Raw genomic sequence first — 15,403 nt, 5'->3', positions numbered from 1 at the left:
GAGCATACGGCCCACCTGATGGTGAGTGGTTACCGTCGCCCATGGACTTCAGCAATACCAGGGGCAGAGCCAAGCCGCTGCCTACCGTTCGCGTACAAATTGCACAATGAAGGAATAACATCGGGTAATAAAAATGAAACACGCAAAATTTTGTGTAATTACCATACAGTATTGATAAACGATGTCAAGTGTCAAGGTCTATAGCGGCATTTAAGGTGGGATGTGCACGAGCCCCGGTAATTTTTTGAGAGCTGAACCCGTGAGCTTTACCCGGTTTAGAATAAAAGAAATATACCAAAAAAACATATCATTGTATGTACATTGAGGTATTACGAGAACAAGAGCTAAGGAAAAACACCCCTAACTTTAGATGCGAGTCCGCCAATATATTCCTGATGTTCAATTCTATTTCACTTTTATCTTTGTTAAAATCGAACAAAAATATTTTACTATAGAATATTTTTTATCTTGCTTCTTATCGTGTATTATTAGAATCGATTGATTTGATTTAGCACGATGTACTCTGCATTGTGATTGTTCTACGTGTGTAATAACAAACAGTCTTATGAATAATAGCATTATGTAGGGTTGTTACTTTGAGTACGTATAGCAAATGATTTTGGATTATTTTTATATAGTCTATAAACTGTATCGCATACATATACATACCTGCACGTAGATCGATCGATTAAATTTGTCATGTGACTTAAGGGGTTAAGGGGGGTGGGGTTTAAGGGGATTTCCCTTTACGTTATTACAATTATTAGGAAAATAACGAAAAACAATTTACTTTCTCTGACAATAAGCATAGTTGAAATTGATTCCATTCTAAAATTCAAAATTCTATGCCCAATTTTTTATTTTTTCATTTATGCTGCACTTTATTAAACCGGTGTTTGATATATAATTATCTCTTGTTTTTTTAATGATCGTCTTTGCTCTCTACATGCTGTAGTATCCATGCTCGTGGCTATGACAAGCGCCGTGTCGGTAATACACTGGTATTGTACACTGTACTGGTGGTAGGACCTCTTGTGAGTCCGCAAGGGTAGGTACCACCACCCTGCCAATTTCTGCCGTGAAGCATTAATGCGTTTCCTTTTGAAGGGCGGGGCAGCCGCTGTAACTATACTGAGACCTTAGAACTCATACCTCAAGGTGGGTGTTGCATTTACGTCGCAGATGTCTATGGGCTCCAGTAACCGCTTAACACCAGGTGGGCTGTGATCTCGTCCACCCATTTAAGCAATAAAAAAAAACTTACAATCTATTTGACTATTAGGCTATAAGAAAGTTCTGGATCGAACGTTTTATAACCCTTATTCTTTTTTCACGAAGATGTCGCAACATTGCCAAGCTCCTGTACATCCACATGCTGGGTTATCCGGCCCATTTCGGTCAGCTGGAGTGCCTAAAGCTGATCGCAAGTCCTCGATTCACGGACAAACGAGTCGGCTACCTCGGCGCGATGCTGCTTCTGGACGAACGCCAAGATGTCCATCTCCTCATCACGAACTGCTTAAAGAAGTAAGTCGTTTTACATTATTTAGTTTCAAAACTGTATTTTAACTCTCATCCATTTGCAGTCTGAATTATTTACTTAAAATTTTGGAGAAATTACTCAATGAGTAAATAGTGTTCACCCTAATATCAGTTCGGGGTAAATGTTAGAAATTTTTAGCTACGATGTCAAAAGTAAAAACAGCATATATCGTTTACTGAATAATTCGAAATATAAACACATTGTTCTTTCAAGACTCATGTGAGCATTCGTGCACACACTTCATGTTACGTCTAGTTTTATTAAATCAAACAATAATTACACGGTCGGTTTCAATCAGCGATCTCTCGGTCAAGATGCTCCTGATATATTAAAGCCGTGGTACAAAGATAATCAGGGAATTTGCTAAACTTACTAAAACGGTAATTACTGCAGCTTGGTTTCTTGATAACTTATTGTGCGTTGAGTTATAATTCACACTGGTGGTAGGACCTCTTAGAAGTCCGCACGGGTAGGTACCACCACCCCGCCTATTTCCGCCGTGAAGCAGTAATGCGTTTCGGTTCGAAGGGTGGGGTAGCCGTTGTAACTATACTGAGACCTTAGAACTTATATCTCGAGGTGAGTGGCGCATTTACGTTGTAGATGTCTATGGGCTCCAGTAACCACTTAACACCAGGTGGGCTGAGCTCGTCCATCCATCTAAGCAATAAAAAAATAAAATAAGTTATAATTAAGAACCCATTCACTTGGACAATACTAAAACATATGATGATGTAGTATGTTACATTCGTATTGTAGAATCGTGTTTGTTAAAGAAGTCAAACAGCTGTCATACCAATGCACCTTGATATTATATCGCCATGGGCATTGTGAATTTTTATGAAATACTTATCAAACGCTTCAGCAGATACCGTCATGTTTTGCATATACAATTAGTATTTTCGGGATAGAAAGCGCGTGATAGATTCAAGGTAAACTAAGCAAACATTATATATATAATCGCATTTACTCATTTTGACCTTGAAATTTAACACGTAAACCGATTTATTTCGTGATCAAACGACGAATGTACTTAATTATTAATTTAAGCTACTTTCATTTTATAAATCTAACCACAAACGAAACATGGGTAAGTGATTATTAATTTTTATAGATGTAAAAACTCCTTATTGAGAAAGGAGGTCGGGTTTCCGTGCGCTTTATTGTAACAACAAAATAGGTTAGGTATTCACGATGATGAACGCTTACTAGTGTCTTAATCCGATACGCGGAGCAGACTCGTTGTTGACCCGACGAAGTAACGACGTCGGTACACAACAAACAAACTAAGATTACCCTCACTATGCGATAATTAAAAAACGGTCGCACACGTCAACAGCGTTCGTGTGGTTATTGCCTTATATCAGTTTAGATGAGCTATTCCGCGTCCTGATATTAGTGGATACATGATCTAGTGATGTGAGGTTGAAGCATAAACCATAGATAATACACATAAGTTAGTTATAGATACAGCAACTCAAGCACTCAGCAAAAATGTTTACGGGCGTCGGCCACTGGATGGCTTCGCTTCGATTAGTTTCTCATTGCTCCTGTTGCTGGCCGTAACAAATTACCTTTCCTATATTTTATTTTTAATGAAGGATTTTGTAAATTTTCATAAACCACAAATTGATAAAATTTAATAAATTTGTCTATAACAAATAAAGACTTGTATGATTTTTTATTTTCTGTTTAGTTATACAATAATTAAATGCCTTAACTTTAACAACATATAAGTTTAGGGGCAGCCGCTACAAGATGTCGCTAGTTTCCATACTGAAAAATATTCGTCTTAAAGTATCGTAGTTTCAGAGCCCTGGCATAAACGTCATATAAAGGCTCTCTCATCTCTAATGTAAAAGTAGTTTAATATAGTATGAGCAAATAAAGATGAGTTTAAAAATGTTGTGGCCGAATACAGACAGGTGTCTACTGTCAGTGAATTTGAAGCCTGTAAATATGACAGCCGCGTGTCGGATGTCACCTTTGGCAAATAAAAATAAAGGGCGGAATAATGCGAAATAAAGATGTGAACATACCGGTGGTCGATGGTTATGTATAGGTATGTTTATACTTGTGAGTTTTGTGATTAATAGCCAAATTTACTATTAATTTTTTTTACTGCTGATAGGTCTTGTGAGTCCGCACCGGTACACTACCCTGCCTATTTCTGCCGTGATGCGTTTCAGTTTGAATGGCGAGGCAACCGTTATACTGTTAAAAATGAGACCTTAGACTCATGTCTCAAGTTGGGTGGCGGTATTTACGTTGTAGATATCTATGGGCTCCGGTAACCACTCAACACCAGGTGGGCCGTGAGCTCGTTCAACCAGCCAAGCAATAAGAACTCAAACTGTAATGACTGAAATAAGTGTTTGTTTAATTTAGTCTGCCAAGACACACATACACGCACATATTTCTTGATAATATAGGATATCTTGGTCGTATTATCGCTTGCTTGACGCGCGAAGTCAACGACACAGCTCATTCTCGTGCGTGCGAGACAGTTTTGGCGCTAACAAGTGATTAAAAAGGTTTGGAAACGCGGGCTTTACGTCAATGACCTGAGCCGTTGGAAATATTGATTTTTTCCTATATTTTGACGCTCGGTTCATAAGAACTTCCATTTAATAATATAAATAATAATAATAATAAAGCCTTTTATTCGGATAACAGATATACAATTATGGGTTTTTTAAATACATGATTTGGGTACTACCTGAGTTTTTTTTTTTGTGTCCCCAATTCAACTCTGCTATGAGATGTTTCAGGATTATCCATATTTTCTGGGACACCCTGTATACATAACGAAATAGGCGATTACGCCTTCGAGCTTGTTGCCAAAAAACAATAACAAAAAATGCTAAAGTTTTTTTTCAATATTTTTCGTGTCTACGTTTTTTTTTTACAAAAGTCAACTCAATGATAAATTTAAAAAGCGAACTTTAAAATTAGAATGTACATTGCATACTCGACACCGTTTTTAACACGATCGTTGTAAAAATGTTTCAACTATGTATGTATGTACGGTGCTAAATAGCACATCGAATATATAGATTACTTTTTAAATATACTAGCCGTACTCGCCCGCTTCGCTGGACATTTAAAATTAACATTATTATTTATTGTCATTATTATAAGGGAGTCCAACACTCATATAAATATTAGCCTATCCATTAAGTACATGTATATTCTACATGGATCCCAAGTTTCAAGTCGATCGGATGCATGGTTCAGTAGTTATAACGGAACATCCGAAAAAACTACTGTAGATTTATATATTAGTATAGATTATGTATTTTGAAAGAAAAAACAGCTCATTAACTGCTTCATTCAAATTAGACAGATAACCTGCAAATGCGTTTAAAAATTAGCACTTGTCGCTAACATGTTCGTGTACTTCATTTGCATATTTATCATAATATACAGTACGCTTAATATACGAACCTAAAACACGTTAAAGTTAACAATGTACTATAATATATAAAGACATTTTCTTCATGATGTCAGAAACATCTATTAACATAACTATCTGACTTCGTAGTGCCTCAATCGTGCCGACGCCGCGACGGGGGACACATCAAAGGAAAAACAAAATTGCTATTTTTATTTAATTCCGAGCGTTTTCATATTTATCTACCTTTTAAACCTTCTCTGGACGTCCACAAATAATTCAAGACCAAAATTAGCCAAATCGGTTCAGCCGTTCTCGAGTTTTAGCGAGACTAACGAACAGCAATCATTTTTATATATAGAGATAAGCACTTATCATAACATATAAATCAGGTACATAATATGAGCGTTTGTTTTTTATCTTTTGTTTTCTTCGAAATAAATATTTGTAATTGATTGTCTGGCTGCGACTAGATTTCTGTTGGTTTTTAGTAAATAACTGTGTTTTTGTATTTTTACTTGATTAAAAAGTAGCATAGTGATTGAAAAAAAACGATACTTTCCCATTCTGCTCGGTGGCGAATTCATTGTGACCACTTATCTTCTAATGAAAGCCAAATATTTCCAAATCTATAAATTGTTTTTTTTTTCTTCTACTTACAACTTTTCTCTCTTCCCTATACATAATATGTTACGGTAAATGTACATTATTTTGAAATGTACACTTTTACCGGTAAATGTGTATACAGTCAAAATCTGTTATAACGACATCGAAGGGACTGCTCATATTCAGTCGTAAAAACCGATAGTCGTAACAACCGGTGATGTTCAATGTGTATCGTGCAAGTACAAACAAATCGATAGGGAATTATTGGAAAAATATATTTACATAATACGCGATTTTTCTTCAATATTAATTTGTTTTCTTTTTCTTTGCGACATTTTGAAAGTTTCACGAATAACTCCACAAAGTTTTGGTGCGTCTTGTGTATAGATAATTAACAAACTAACTGAAGAGATATGAAGAAGCGGGCTTTGACTACCGCATGCACGTGTTATGTTTCTAAGAATTAGAAAAGACCCTAAACTAAACTAAATCCTATTGTTTTCTTTCCTGATTTTAAAAGCCATTGAAGACAAATGTGGATACCTATTCAAATTGTTTACAATACAGCTTAGCCGGTCGTTCTAACAGATCAAATTCTCCGAAATATTAGTTAAATGTGGTCGTTTTATGAGGTATGTCGTTATTACCAATGTCGTAGAAAGCAATATTTTTAATAAGGCGGTCATATGGCATTCAGCCGGGACCTTTGTTCTAGGTTATTATAACCGGCATGTTGTATTAAACGATGTCGCAGTAAACGGTTTTAACTGTATTTGCCAAAAAGTTACGTATGTGTGAACTGAATATAATGTATATATATATGTATAATAAATTTCCCGGCAAATGTGTACTCTTGCCTTTTTGGTAAATGTATACTCTTACCTTAACGTTTTAAGAAACGTTGGAATACAAATAAATTAATAATGCTGCTGCAGTAAAAAAATATTTATTTAAATAAACATAATACAAAAGGCTTCCGAGACCAATCGATGTTGGCGGTACACCTCTCGAAGTTGTTCAAGAGTATGTCTACCTGGGACAGACCCTACAACTAGGTAGAAACAACTTTGAGAAGGAAGTGACCAGAAGGATTCAGTAGGGCTGGGCAGCGTTCGGGAAGCTTCGTCAGGTCTTTTCGTCGCCCATACCACAATGTCTGAAGACAAAGGTCTATAATCAGTGCGTCCTACCCGTGCTTACCTACGGAGCCGAAACCTGGACACTGACTGTGCGACTAGTCCACCAATTAAAAGTTACTCAGCGAACTATGGAGCGAGCTATGCTTGGTTTGTCATTGCGAGACCGAATACGCAATGAGGTCATTCGGGCAAAAACCAAAGTGATCGATATAGCACGCAGAGTTAGTAAGCTGAAGTGGTAGTGGGCTGGTCACATATGTCGCAGAACCGATAACCGTTGGGATAGACGTGTTCTGGAGTGGAGACCGCGAACCGGCAAACGTAGTGTAGGACGCCCTCCTGCTAGATGGAGCGACGACCTGCGCAAGGTAGCTGGCAGTAACTGGATGCGTAGAACCGAAGATCGGGTTCAGTAGCGAGCTTTGGGGGAGGCCTATGTCTAGCAGTGGATTGCCGCAGGCTGATGATGATGATGATGAAAAGGCTTTAATAACGAAAATTATTTTAATTAAAAAATGTAAATGACAAACAAAACATACTTTTCTTTGCGTATTATATAATATGTCGTAGGTTAGGTTAAGTTAGATTGTGTGGTGCACATTACTAGCACTTGCGATTTCGTATTTTGTATGCCCTGCTCACATTTACCAAAACGACATGGTCATTGTGAATTCAATGTACATTTCCCTCCTTGGAAATTGTAAATCTTATACCTTTAAACGAGCAATTCTTGTATATTAATATATTTATATATAATCTGAACCTCGGAAACGGCTCCCAACGATTCTCATAAAATTTAGAATGCAGGGGATTTCGGGGGCGATAAATCGATCTAGCTACGATTTATTTTCAGAAAATGTTGTTTTATTCGTGTTTTCAATAATCAACTCTTCCCGACATCTATTGGCGAATAATAATACTATTTTTCTTAATTGAGGGCAACTAACCGCTTTAAAGACACAACAAGATGGCGTTATCAAAAAAAAACCGAGCAAAGTTCAGTCATCATCTAGTGTTAGTTGAATGCACATTACCCAAACGAGGAGGCAAATGTGCACATTTACCGGAAAAGGTGTACATTTGCCGCAATATCTACTTTTACCGTAACATATACATATGTCCAACAGTTTGCTAATCGCAATATCTCACTTGCCTCGTTGTCAACAGCGACCTCAACAGCAACACACAGTTCGTGGTCGGGCTCGCGCTGTGCACCCTCGGAGCCATAGCCTCGCCGGAGATGGCCAGGGATTTGGCTTCGGAAGTGGAGCGTCTGATAAAGTCACCGAACGCCTACATAAAGAAGAAGGCGGCGCTTTGCGCGTTCAGGATCATCAGGAGAGTACCAGATTTAATGGAGATGTTCTTGCCGGCCACTAGAAGTCTACTTACCGAAAAGAATCATGGTAATTTGTCCATATTGCATTGTACATCGCCACGAAATATAAATAAAAATGGATAATATCTAATAGTACTGATACGGATTGATGTTCTGATGTTAATTCTTTATTAGTAACTATACTTAAGACCTTAGAACTTGTATTTCAAGGTGGGTGGCGCATTTAAGTTGTAGATGTCTATGGGCTCCAGTAACTACTTAACCCCAGGTTGGCTGTGAGCTCGTCCACCCATATAAGCAACAAAAAAAAAAAATAGTAGTTGGAAATACTTCCATAAACCATATTAAAAGGAACACCATCGATCGATTCATTTTATATCTTGATCAGTTCTAGTGCATGTTATTAGTTGAGCCGCTGTGATAGCTGCTTCGATACTCAGATTTTTGTGTTCAATAATATTATATATAGTCTAATATTTTTTTCTAATTCGAACAACAACCCTTATAGTTGGGTGTTAAACTGTGTAAGAAAATATAAATATAAGCTACAATGAAATTTATGTTTATTAATGTATCAGCTTTAATTGAAGCTAGAATAGCCCCTTAGGCTACCAGAGAACAGCTAGGAGAAAAAAAAACAATGAATACTATTTAAAATTACTTAATTTCCAGGTGTCCTCATAACAGGCGTTACACTTATCACCGAAATGTGTGAGAACAGTCCCGACACGCTTAATCATTTCAAAAAGGTGAGCATCCTGCATCCTTATCATCTATAATATCATTCGACGAAACATGTCGTAATTCTGTAAACAAATAATCGTTTATCGATAAAATAAGTAAACAAAAGTCTGATAAAATTAAATCGATTTTCAAATTGTACTAGAACATTCCAGAAGATCTGACTTGTGTTAACGTTTGTGTTGAGAAATTAAACATGTTTGTTGTCTACGGTTTTGTTATCTTAAATAATCCACCGCAAGCTAAGTCTAGTTGCTGCAGCAGTAGTGGCTGGCATGTAGTAGAGCTATTATTAATCAACCTTTGGAAGCTATATAATTTTTTCGTCAATCGTCAATTTCGTCAATTAATTTTTTTGTTAACCGGTTGATTTAATCACTCTTCAAACTTAAACTGGTTATATGTAAGCGTAATTGGAACATAATGTTATTGATGATTTCCTCTTTCTTGCATTGAATTTCTTGTTAAATTAAAATAATTCCAAGAAGTATTATTATAGGGGAATTGTGTAAGCAAGCCTTGATTGAGTCTGATTCTGTAAAACATATTACGAATTGTAATATTTTATAAAACCAACTTCGACCCACGATGATAGAAAATCCAATATCTTTTAATGTAACTGCAAAAGAACTTACTAGAAGTTTCAGTTTTCACATTGAACACATTTTAAACATACCCTACATTTGATTAGAAAGTTCCAATTTGTAACATAAAAAAAACGTATTCTAGTAAAACTAACATTTTGTATTTGCTTGTCGTGTGAATTTGAACGTTAAGCCCATATAGTAATGGTTTTTTTTTTGCATTAAGACAAAATATTAACATGTTTTTGTGTTGTCCTGTAGGAGAGCGGACAGCGTGAGGTAACAAAACATAAACGCCGCTGGTTCATGCACTTTGATTTAATATTAATGTGGTTTGATGACATTCCTTCTAATATTCATTAACTCTATACCTACTCATTAAACATGTTAATATACGGTTATGCAGGGGATGGTATCTTTTAAATTTTTCTAAAAAATAATCTACCCACAAATTAATGCATGCGTGTACGCAAAATTGCGTGCGCGTACGTAAAAATGCGTGCGCATACGTAAAAATGCGTGCGAATTTAAATAGGCAACCTGTACTGTGTTAACGAATGCTCGAGAGTGAAAGTATTATTTACATTACATTACAAACAACACTACAAACCTCATTTTCAGATAAATAATATTAAAAATAAATACTCCTCTTGTCTTTCCACTTGTGGAAAACAATGTTTTATATCCTCTGCCAAGCTCGCGTATAAAGAGCAAAAACCGTCTCAGTCAAACAAACGTACTCAAAGAATACCATACAACTGTTGATACTTACCTATCTATATGTTTAAGTACTATACAAAAACAGTATGTCATAATTGAAAATTAACGTACACAAAATTGGTTAGCAAACAGTAATACAAATTAGTTATAATAATTTTAAGGTATTTTGTCTTATTAGAGGCCTACATCCAGTAGTGGAGAGATACAGGTTGATGATGATTGTCTTATTAACATATAAACACTGTATTTAACTAGAATCCCCACAACTCGACCCCAGAACTTCGACGCCAATATGATCTGTGAGATTTTCAAAGTCAAATTATTTAAAAATAAATATTCAGTATATTTATCATTTTAAAGTTATCCTTCTCTGCACTGAGATAGATATGGACTGCAGTATTAAAAAAAAATTTGCAGTTTCTCTTTTTGTAAGTGAGAACCATAATAATAATTATAAATATACATGTGTATATATCAAGATTAGATCGAGGCTTTAATAATAGAAATAATGTCCTTGAAGAATATAGAGGCCTTATCTGAATGTCATCAGACTACAAATAAAAGCATGAGATATGTTGATTTATATATACCAATGTACGTGGGTTATATATTATGCATATTATATGTTTTCTATCGAAAGGCCTTAACATAGTTTTGAGACTTGTTTGTTCATAGAAATAAGTTCTATAATCGCGTGAATGCTTTTATGTAACTTAAGCCTTTTTTATGTCGAGGTGGTTTTTTTTAAATGTGATATCACTGTATGGGGATGCACCTTATCATGTTCGATGTTAAATAGTATTTTATAAATATATCTACCTGGATTCATTGTATACATTACATTTATTTCTATTCACAAAACATTTTACTAACCATGAAACACATTTTTGAAAGAATATCACGAAAAAATTGTAACTAATCCTATGTGAGGCGGTTTGTAACAATTTATAAATAAGTTTTCTTAATTTTAGCGTTATAGTAATATGTTCAAATAAGAAATAAGAATATAGTAGCTTCAGTACAATTTGTTTAAACAAAATTAAAGATAAAAAGTAACCCCATATAGATCACGTATCGCGTCTTCGATCCCATTCATAGTTGTTGTCATAGTGAATGTTATTTGAAAGAAAATTAAAATATACTATAAAGTAATTTTTTTTCCTAATTTATGTTGAGCATAATGAAACGCCTGATGTTCATTTTAAAGTTTTCCATTTGCTTTTTTGCCAACAAATTTTGTTATCTGTGCGATTTGAATGCCCCTCTTGTGTACTCTGTGGCGGTGTTCTTTCAAGTTGAAAACTTTTCTTTTTTTAGATCGTTCCTAATCTGGTGAGGATATTAAAGAATCTGATACTGGCCGGATATTCTCCGGAACATGACGTCAGCGGCGTATCCGATCCGTTCCTGCAGGTATGTTCCCGGTCGATTGTGACGTCACAAGTAACTTCAACCGCGATTAGTATTTAACTGATGTCTTAGAATCACGGGAGACAAAGTTGTTCTGTCGTCGGTGCCTTGTTGAGTAAACTGACGATCAGAATTCGGAATTTATATAAATGGAGGATTATCTTGAAATTATCGTTTGCACGATTCTAGCTTTTGTCGGATTAGTAGCGTTAGTAGAACAGTCATGATTTTCGAAATCGTGTCTTCTGCTTCACGATTAATTATTACACTAGATTTGAGACTTCTCATATCTCAAAGTGGCCGTTAGTAATGCTGTGGTGTCTGTCAGCTTTGGTAACCTCGTTAACAACTTTTATTACTATAATGTAATAATAATAACAATAATACATGAAGTAAACAGATCTTTAACACAACGTATATAAAAACAGAATAACGACCAGGCCACAGTATATCTATGTATTTGATAGCTTAATGCAATTAACTTGCTTCACGAATAAACATTAGATCTTTATCATTACCGAATAGAGATAAGAGACTGTCGTAACTGTGTTGCACACTGTACACTCTCCAATGACTCTAAATCATAATATCGCTCATTCGGAGCGACAGTGACATAATTGCTAAATATTGTGAAATTGATTTAATTATACCACAATGATTTTTTTTGCACTTGGATATGGTTTGATTATTTTTTTTTAAAAATTTGTCTCCTTTCAAGCCTTCAGACTTCAAACTACAAAAGTAAAATAAAAGAGATAGTCATTACCTATCAGAAATATTTAGAATCTTCATTAGTATTACGAAAACTGGCGTGGTGTAAAATTTACAAATTTACAGTTGTGTCACAGTCGCTCCAAATGAGCGATATAATAAAAACTGATCTTCTATATTATTCACGATAAAAATGCTCTTCAATTTGACAAAATCGCAAACGTCCTGTTTGTTTGTCATCAGGCCACGAAACAAAAATAATTGACAAACCATGTGACTATTTATTTTAATGTACCGTTACAAAATTGTAGGTGAAGATACTGCGTCTGCTGCGGATACTGGGCAAGAACGACGCCGAAGCTTCGGAGGCGATGAACGACATATTGGCCCAGGTGGCCACCAACACGGAGACCAGCAAGAACGTCGGCAACACCATCCTGTACGAGACGGTGCTGTCGATAATGGACATCAAGTCCGAGAGCAGCCTCAGGGTGTTGGCCGTCAACATCCTGGGGAGGTTCCTGCTGAACAACGACAAGAACATCCGCTACGTCGCGCTCAACACGCTGCTGAGGACCGTGCACGTCGACACCTCGGCCGTGCAGAGGCACCGGACCACCATCCTCGAGTGTCTCAAGGTCTGAATAGCTTCTCATCGTGTTATGACATGCTGACCATGGTGACGTTAGCACATTAAACTATTCGTGGAAGTATTAACTAATGAGTCGTGTGCTCGTGGTAGGACGTCTTGTGAGTCTGTAGGGGTATGTACCACCTATTTCTGCTGTGAAGCAGTAATGCGTTTTAGTTTGAAAGGCGGGGTAGCCGCTGTACTGTGTGTACTGTAAGTGAGACCTTAGAACTCATGTCTCAAGGTGGGTGGCGGCATTTACGTTGTAGATGTCTATGGGCCGTGAACTCGTGAGCTCGTCCAGCAATCAGATAAAAAAAAGGGTAGGCATAGGAGTTGATTTGTATAAGAACATCATGGCATAAAAAATATTATTTAGTTACAATTCACACTCTGTGAAGATCATATTGAATTTGATTAAATCAGTTTAAAGTCGAATTCCTTGTCCCCCCAGGACCCGGACATCTCGATCCGGCGACGCGCCATGGAGCTGTCGTTCGCGCTGGTGAACGGGCAGAACATCCGCGGCATGATGAAGGAGCTGCTGGCGTTCCTGGAGCGCAGCGACGCCGAGTTCAAGGCGCACTGCTCCAGCGCCGTGGTGCTCGCCGCCGAGCGGTACGCGCCCTCCGACAAGTGGCACCTCGACACGCTCTTCAAGGTCCTGCTCAAGGTAACCACGCCACGAGCACTTGCTACGATTTTTTATTGCTTAGATGCTCTGAGGAATTGTTCGAGATGATACCGTCATCTCGTTTTTACCATCGCACCGCCCGCCACCGGAGTAGAGTTCATCCATACTGCCTGGAGCCACTGCGGTCATCCACAGTGCGTTTCCAGAGGCCTTTTTTGCCACGTACCATCCGGCTTTGGAATGAGCTCCCCTCCAAGATGTTTCCCGAGCGCTATGACATGTCCTTCTTCAAACGAGGTTGCTGGAGAGTATTAAGTGGTAGGCAGCGGCTTGGCTCAATACATATTTGAAAGAAATTGTCAGAATTTGAATGTGTCAATATTTCCTAATGTACAGTCCAAGTTTTAGACATTCCTAGTTCCGGTCACCGTTCTCATCGAATCCGGTGGTAGGTGGTCGTGATTCCGATCCGGTGGTAGATTCAGCGAAGCACTACGGTTGCTAGGGCAAGTGTTAATTTAACCCATCGACGTTACTGGGGTATGTAGGCAAAAAATAAAAATAAAAAACCAATAAAATCAACTTTAATATGATTGGTTCCAGGCTGGCAACTACTTACGAGACGACACGGTGTCGAGCACGATACAGATCATATCGTCAGCGGCGACGGAGCGTCAGGCGTACGGCGCCATGCGACTGTGGACTTCACTGGAACAGTCGGCTGTCTCGGGACTTGCCACAGAGAAACAACCTTTAATCCAGGTACATGTAAAGTCCTATTCATCTTGATAACATAAATGTGTTGTGCGCTTTTGAAGCGTTCTTACACGTGGGAAAACACAGATTTTTTTTAATACAAAAATTTTAAAATTCCTATATTCAACAAAGGAACATGACAAATAAACCTATCAACAAATAAAAATAAAAAATTTAGGTACTATATTAAAAAATATATTTATATTATATATTGTTTTTCAATAAAATCCTTTATGTCAAATTATGTCATTTGTCTTAATACTGGTATATTTTTTCTCTATTGACTTTTATGTAACTTTGTAGTATTTATCTAAAAAATATATTTCATTTGCTATTGTGATATATAATTTATACTGTGTTACTTTTTTTTATAGTATTTATCAAATGCAATTTTAAAAAAATAATTATTTAATAATTTTAGGTTGCCGCTTGGACTATTGGTGAATATGGAGATTTGTTAGTATCGGAAGCCAGCAGCGCTATCTCTATGGTGGATGAAGACGGTGTCGGTGAGTTACAAAAACGTGTTTATTAACTCTTAAGTCGCACATCTGGCCATAAGAATCTATATCTTACTATTGCCAGTATCTATAGTGCACATAACTGCTTTGCAATTAAATTAATGATATTGCTGCTTCGGTCACAGATCTTTTTTATAACAACTTAGACAGTGGCCCTATGACCAAGCTGGCATTTAGTGTAGGTATTAGATACGACCGTGGACCTCCATCTTGCTTATTTCTCATGATGCTTGTGCAATAAATGGGTTCCTATACCAATTAAAATTAGCTCGACCATTAGCTGACTGACAGTCGTGTAGTTTCCACTATTAATCATAGACAATTTATTTTGTTTTTCAGATGATTTTGTGCGACCGACTGAAGAATACGTGATTGACATATATCAGAAGCTGCTTTGGTCCACGCAGCTCTCGATCAGCACTAAAGAGTTCCTCTTACTTTCTTTGGCCAAACTGTCGACCAGATTCACCACGCAAGCCAGTCAGGAGTAAGTTAACGAGTAACACTAGTCTAGTATTCATTTGCATCAAAATGTTGACTCTGTCTTTGATGGAAGACTGGATGTTGATGAATAATTCAATAACTGAAAAGTCACGTTAGGAGATATATTTATTGTATAGAGAAATATTATTCAATATCGGACATAATTGTTTAATGAATGATACGTATCGCGC

At 36.9% G+C, this 15,403-nt stretch overlaps 1 protein-coding gene across 10 annotated transcripts in view; it reads left to right on the top strand.

Moving 5' to 3' along the window:
* The window catches only part of LOC101742239 (AP-1 complex subunit gamma-1), a 35,521-nt gene that overhangs the window by 8,888 nt on the left and 11,230 nt on the right, over positions 1-15,403 (top strand). For 5 of the 10 annotated variants that reach the window (XM_038013188.2, XM_062670711.1, XM_062670709.1 and 2 more), the window contains exons 4-13: positions 1,339-1,527; positions 7,850-8,088; positions 8,694-8,770; positions 9,608-9,625; positions 11,384-11,479; positions 12,499-12,825; positions 13,273-13,491; positions 14,056-14,214; positions 14,630-14,717; positions 15,069-15,216. In XM_038013188.2, the coding sequence (XP_037869116.1) occupies positions 1,339-1,527; positions 7,850-8,088; positions 8,694-8,770; positions 9,608-9,625; positions 11,384-11,479; positions 12,499-12,825; positions 13,273-13,491; positions 14,056-14,214; positions 14,630-14,717; positions 15,069-15,216 (1,560 nt within the window). The remainder of the gene's footprint in view (positions 1-1,338; positions 1,528-7,849; positions 8,089-8,693; positions 8,771-9,607; positions 9,626-11,383; positions 11,480-12,498; positions 12,826-13,272; positions 13,492-14,055; positions 14,215-14,629; positions 14,718-15,068; positions 15,217-15,403) is intronic. The other 5 variants (XM_038013189.2, XM_062670712.1, XM_062670710.1 and 2 more) reach the window with 1 other exon arrangement.

Source organism: Bombyx mori, chromosome 10, assembly GCF_030269925.1.
Source record: "Bombyx mori chromosome 10, ASM3026992v2".
Lineage (NCBI taxonomy): Eukaryota > Metazoa > Arthropoda > Insecta > Lepidoptera > Bombycidae > Bombyx > Bombyx mori.
Note: the sequence above shows the minus strand (reverse complement) of the source record. Positions and strands in the feature narration are given on the sequence as shown.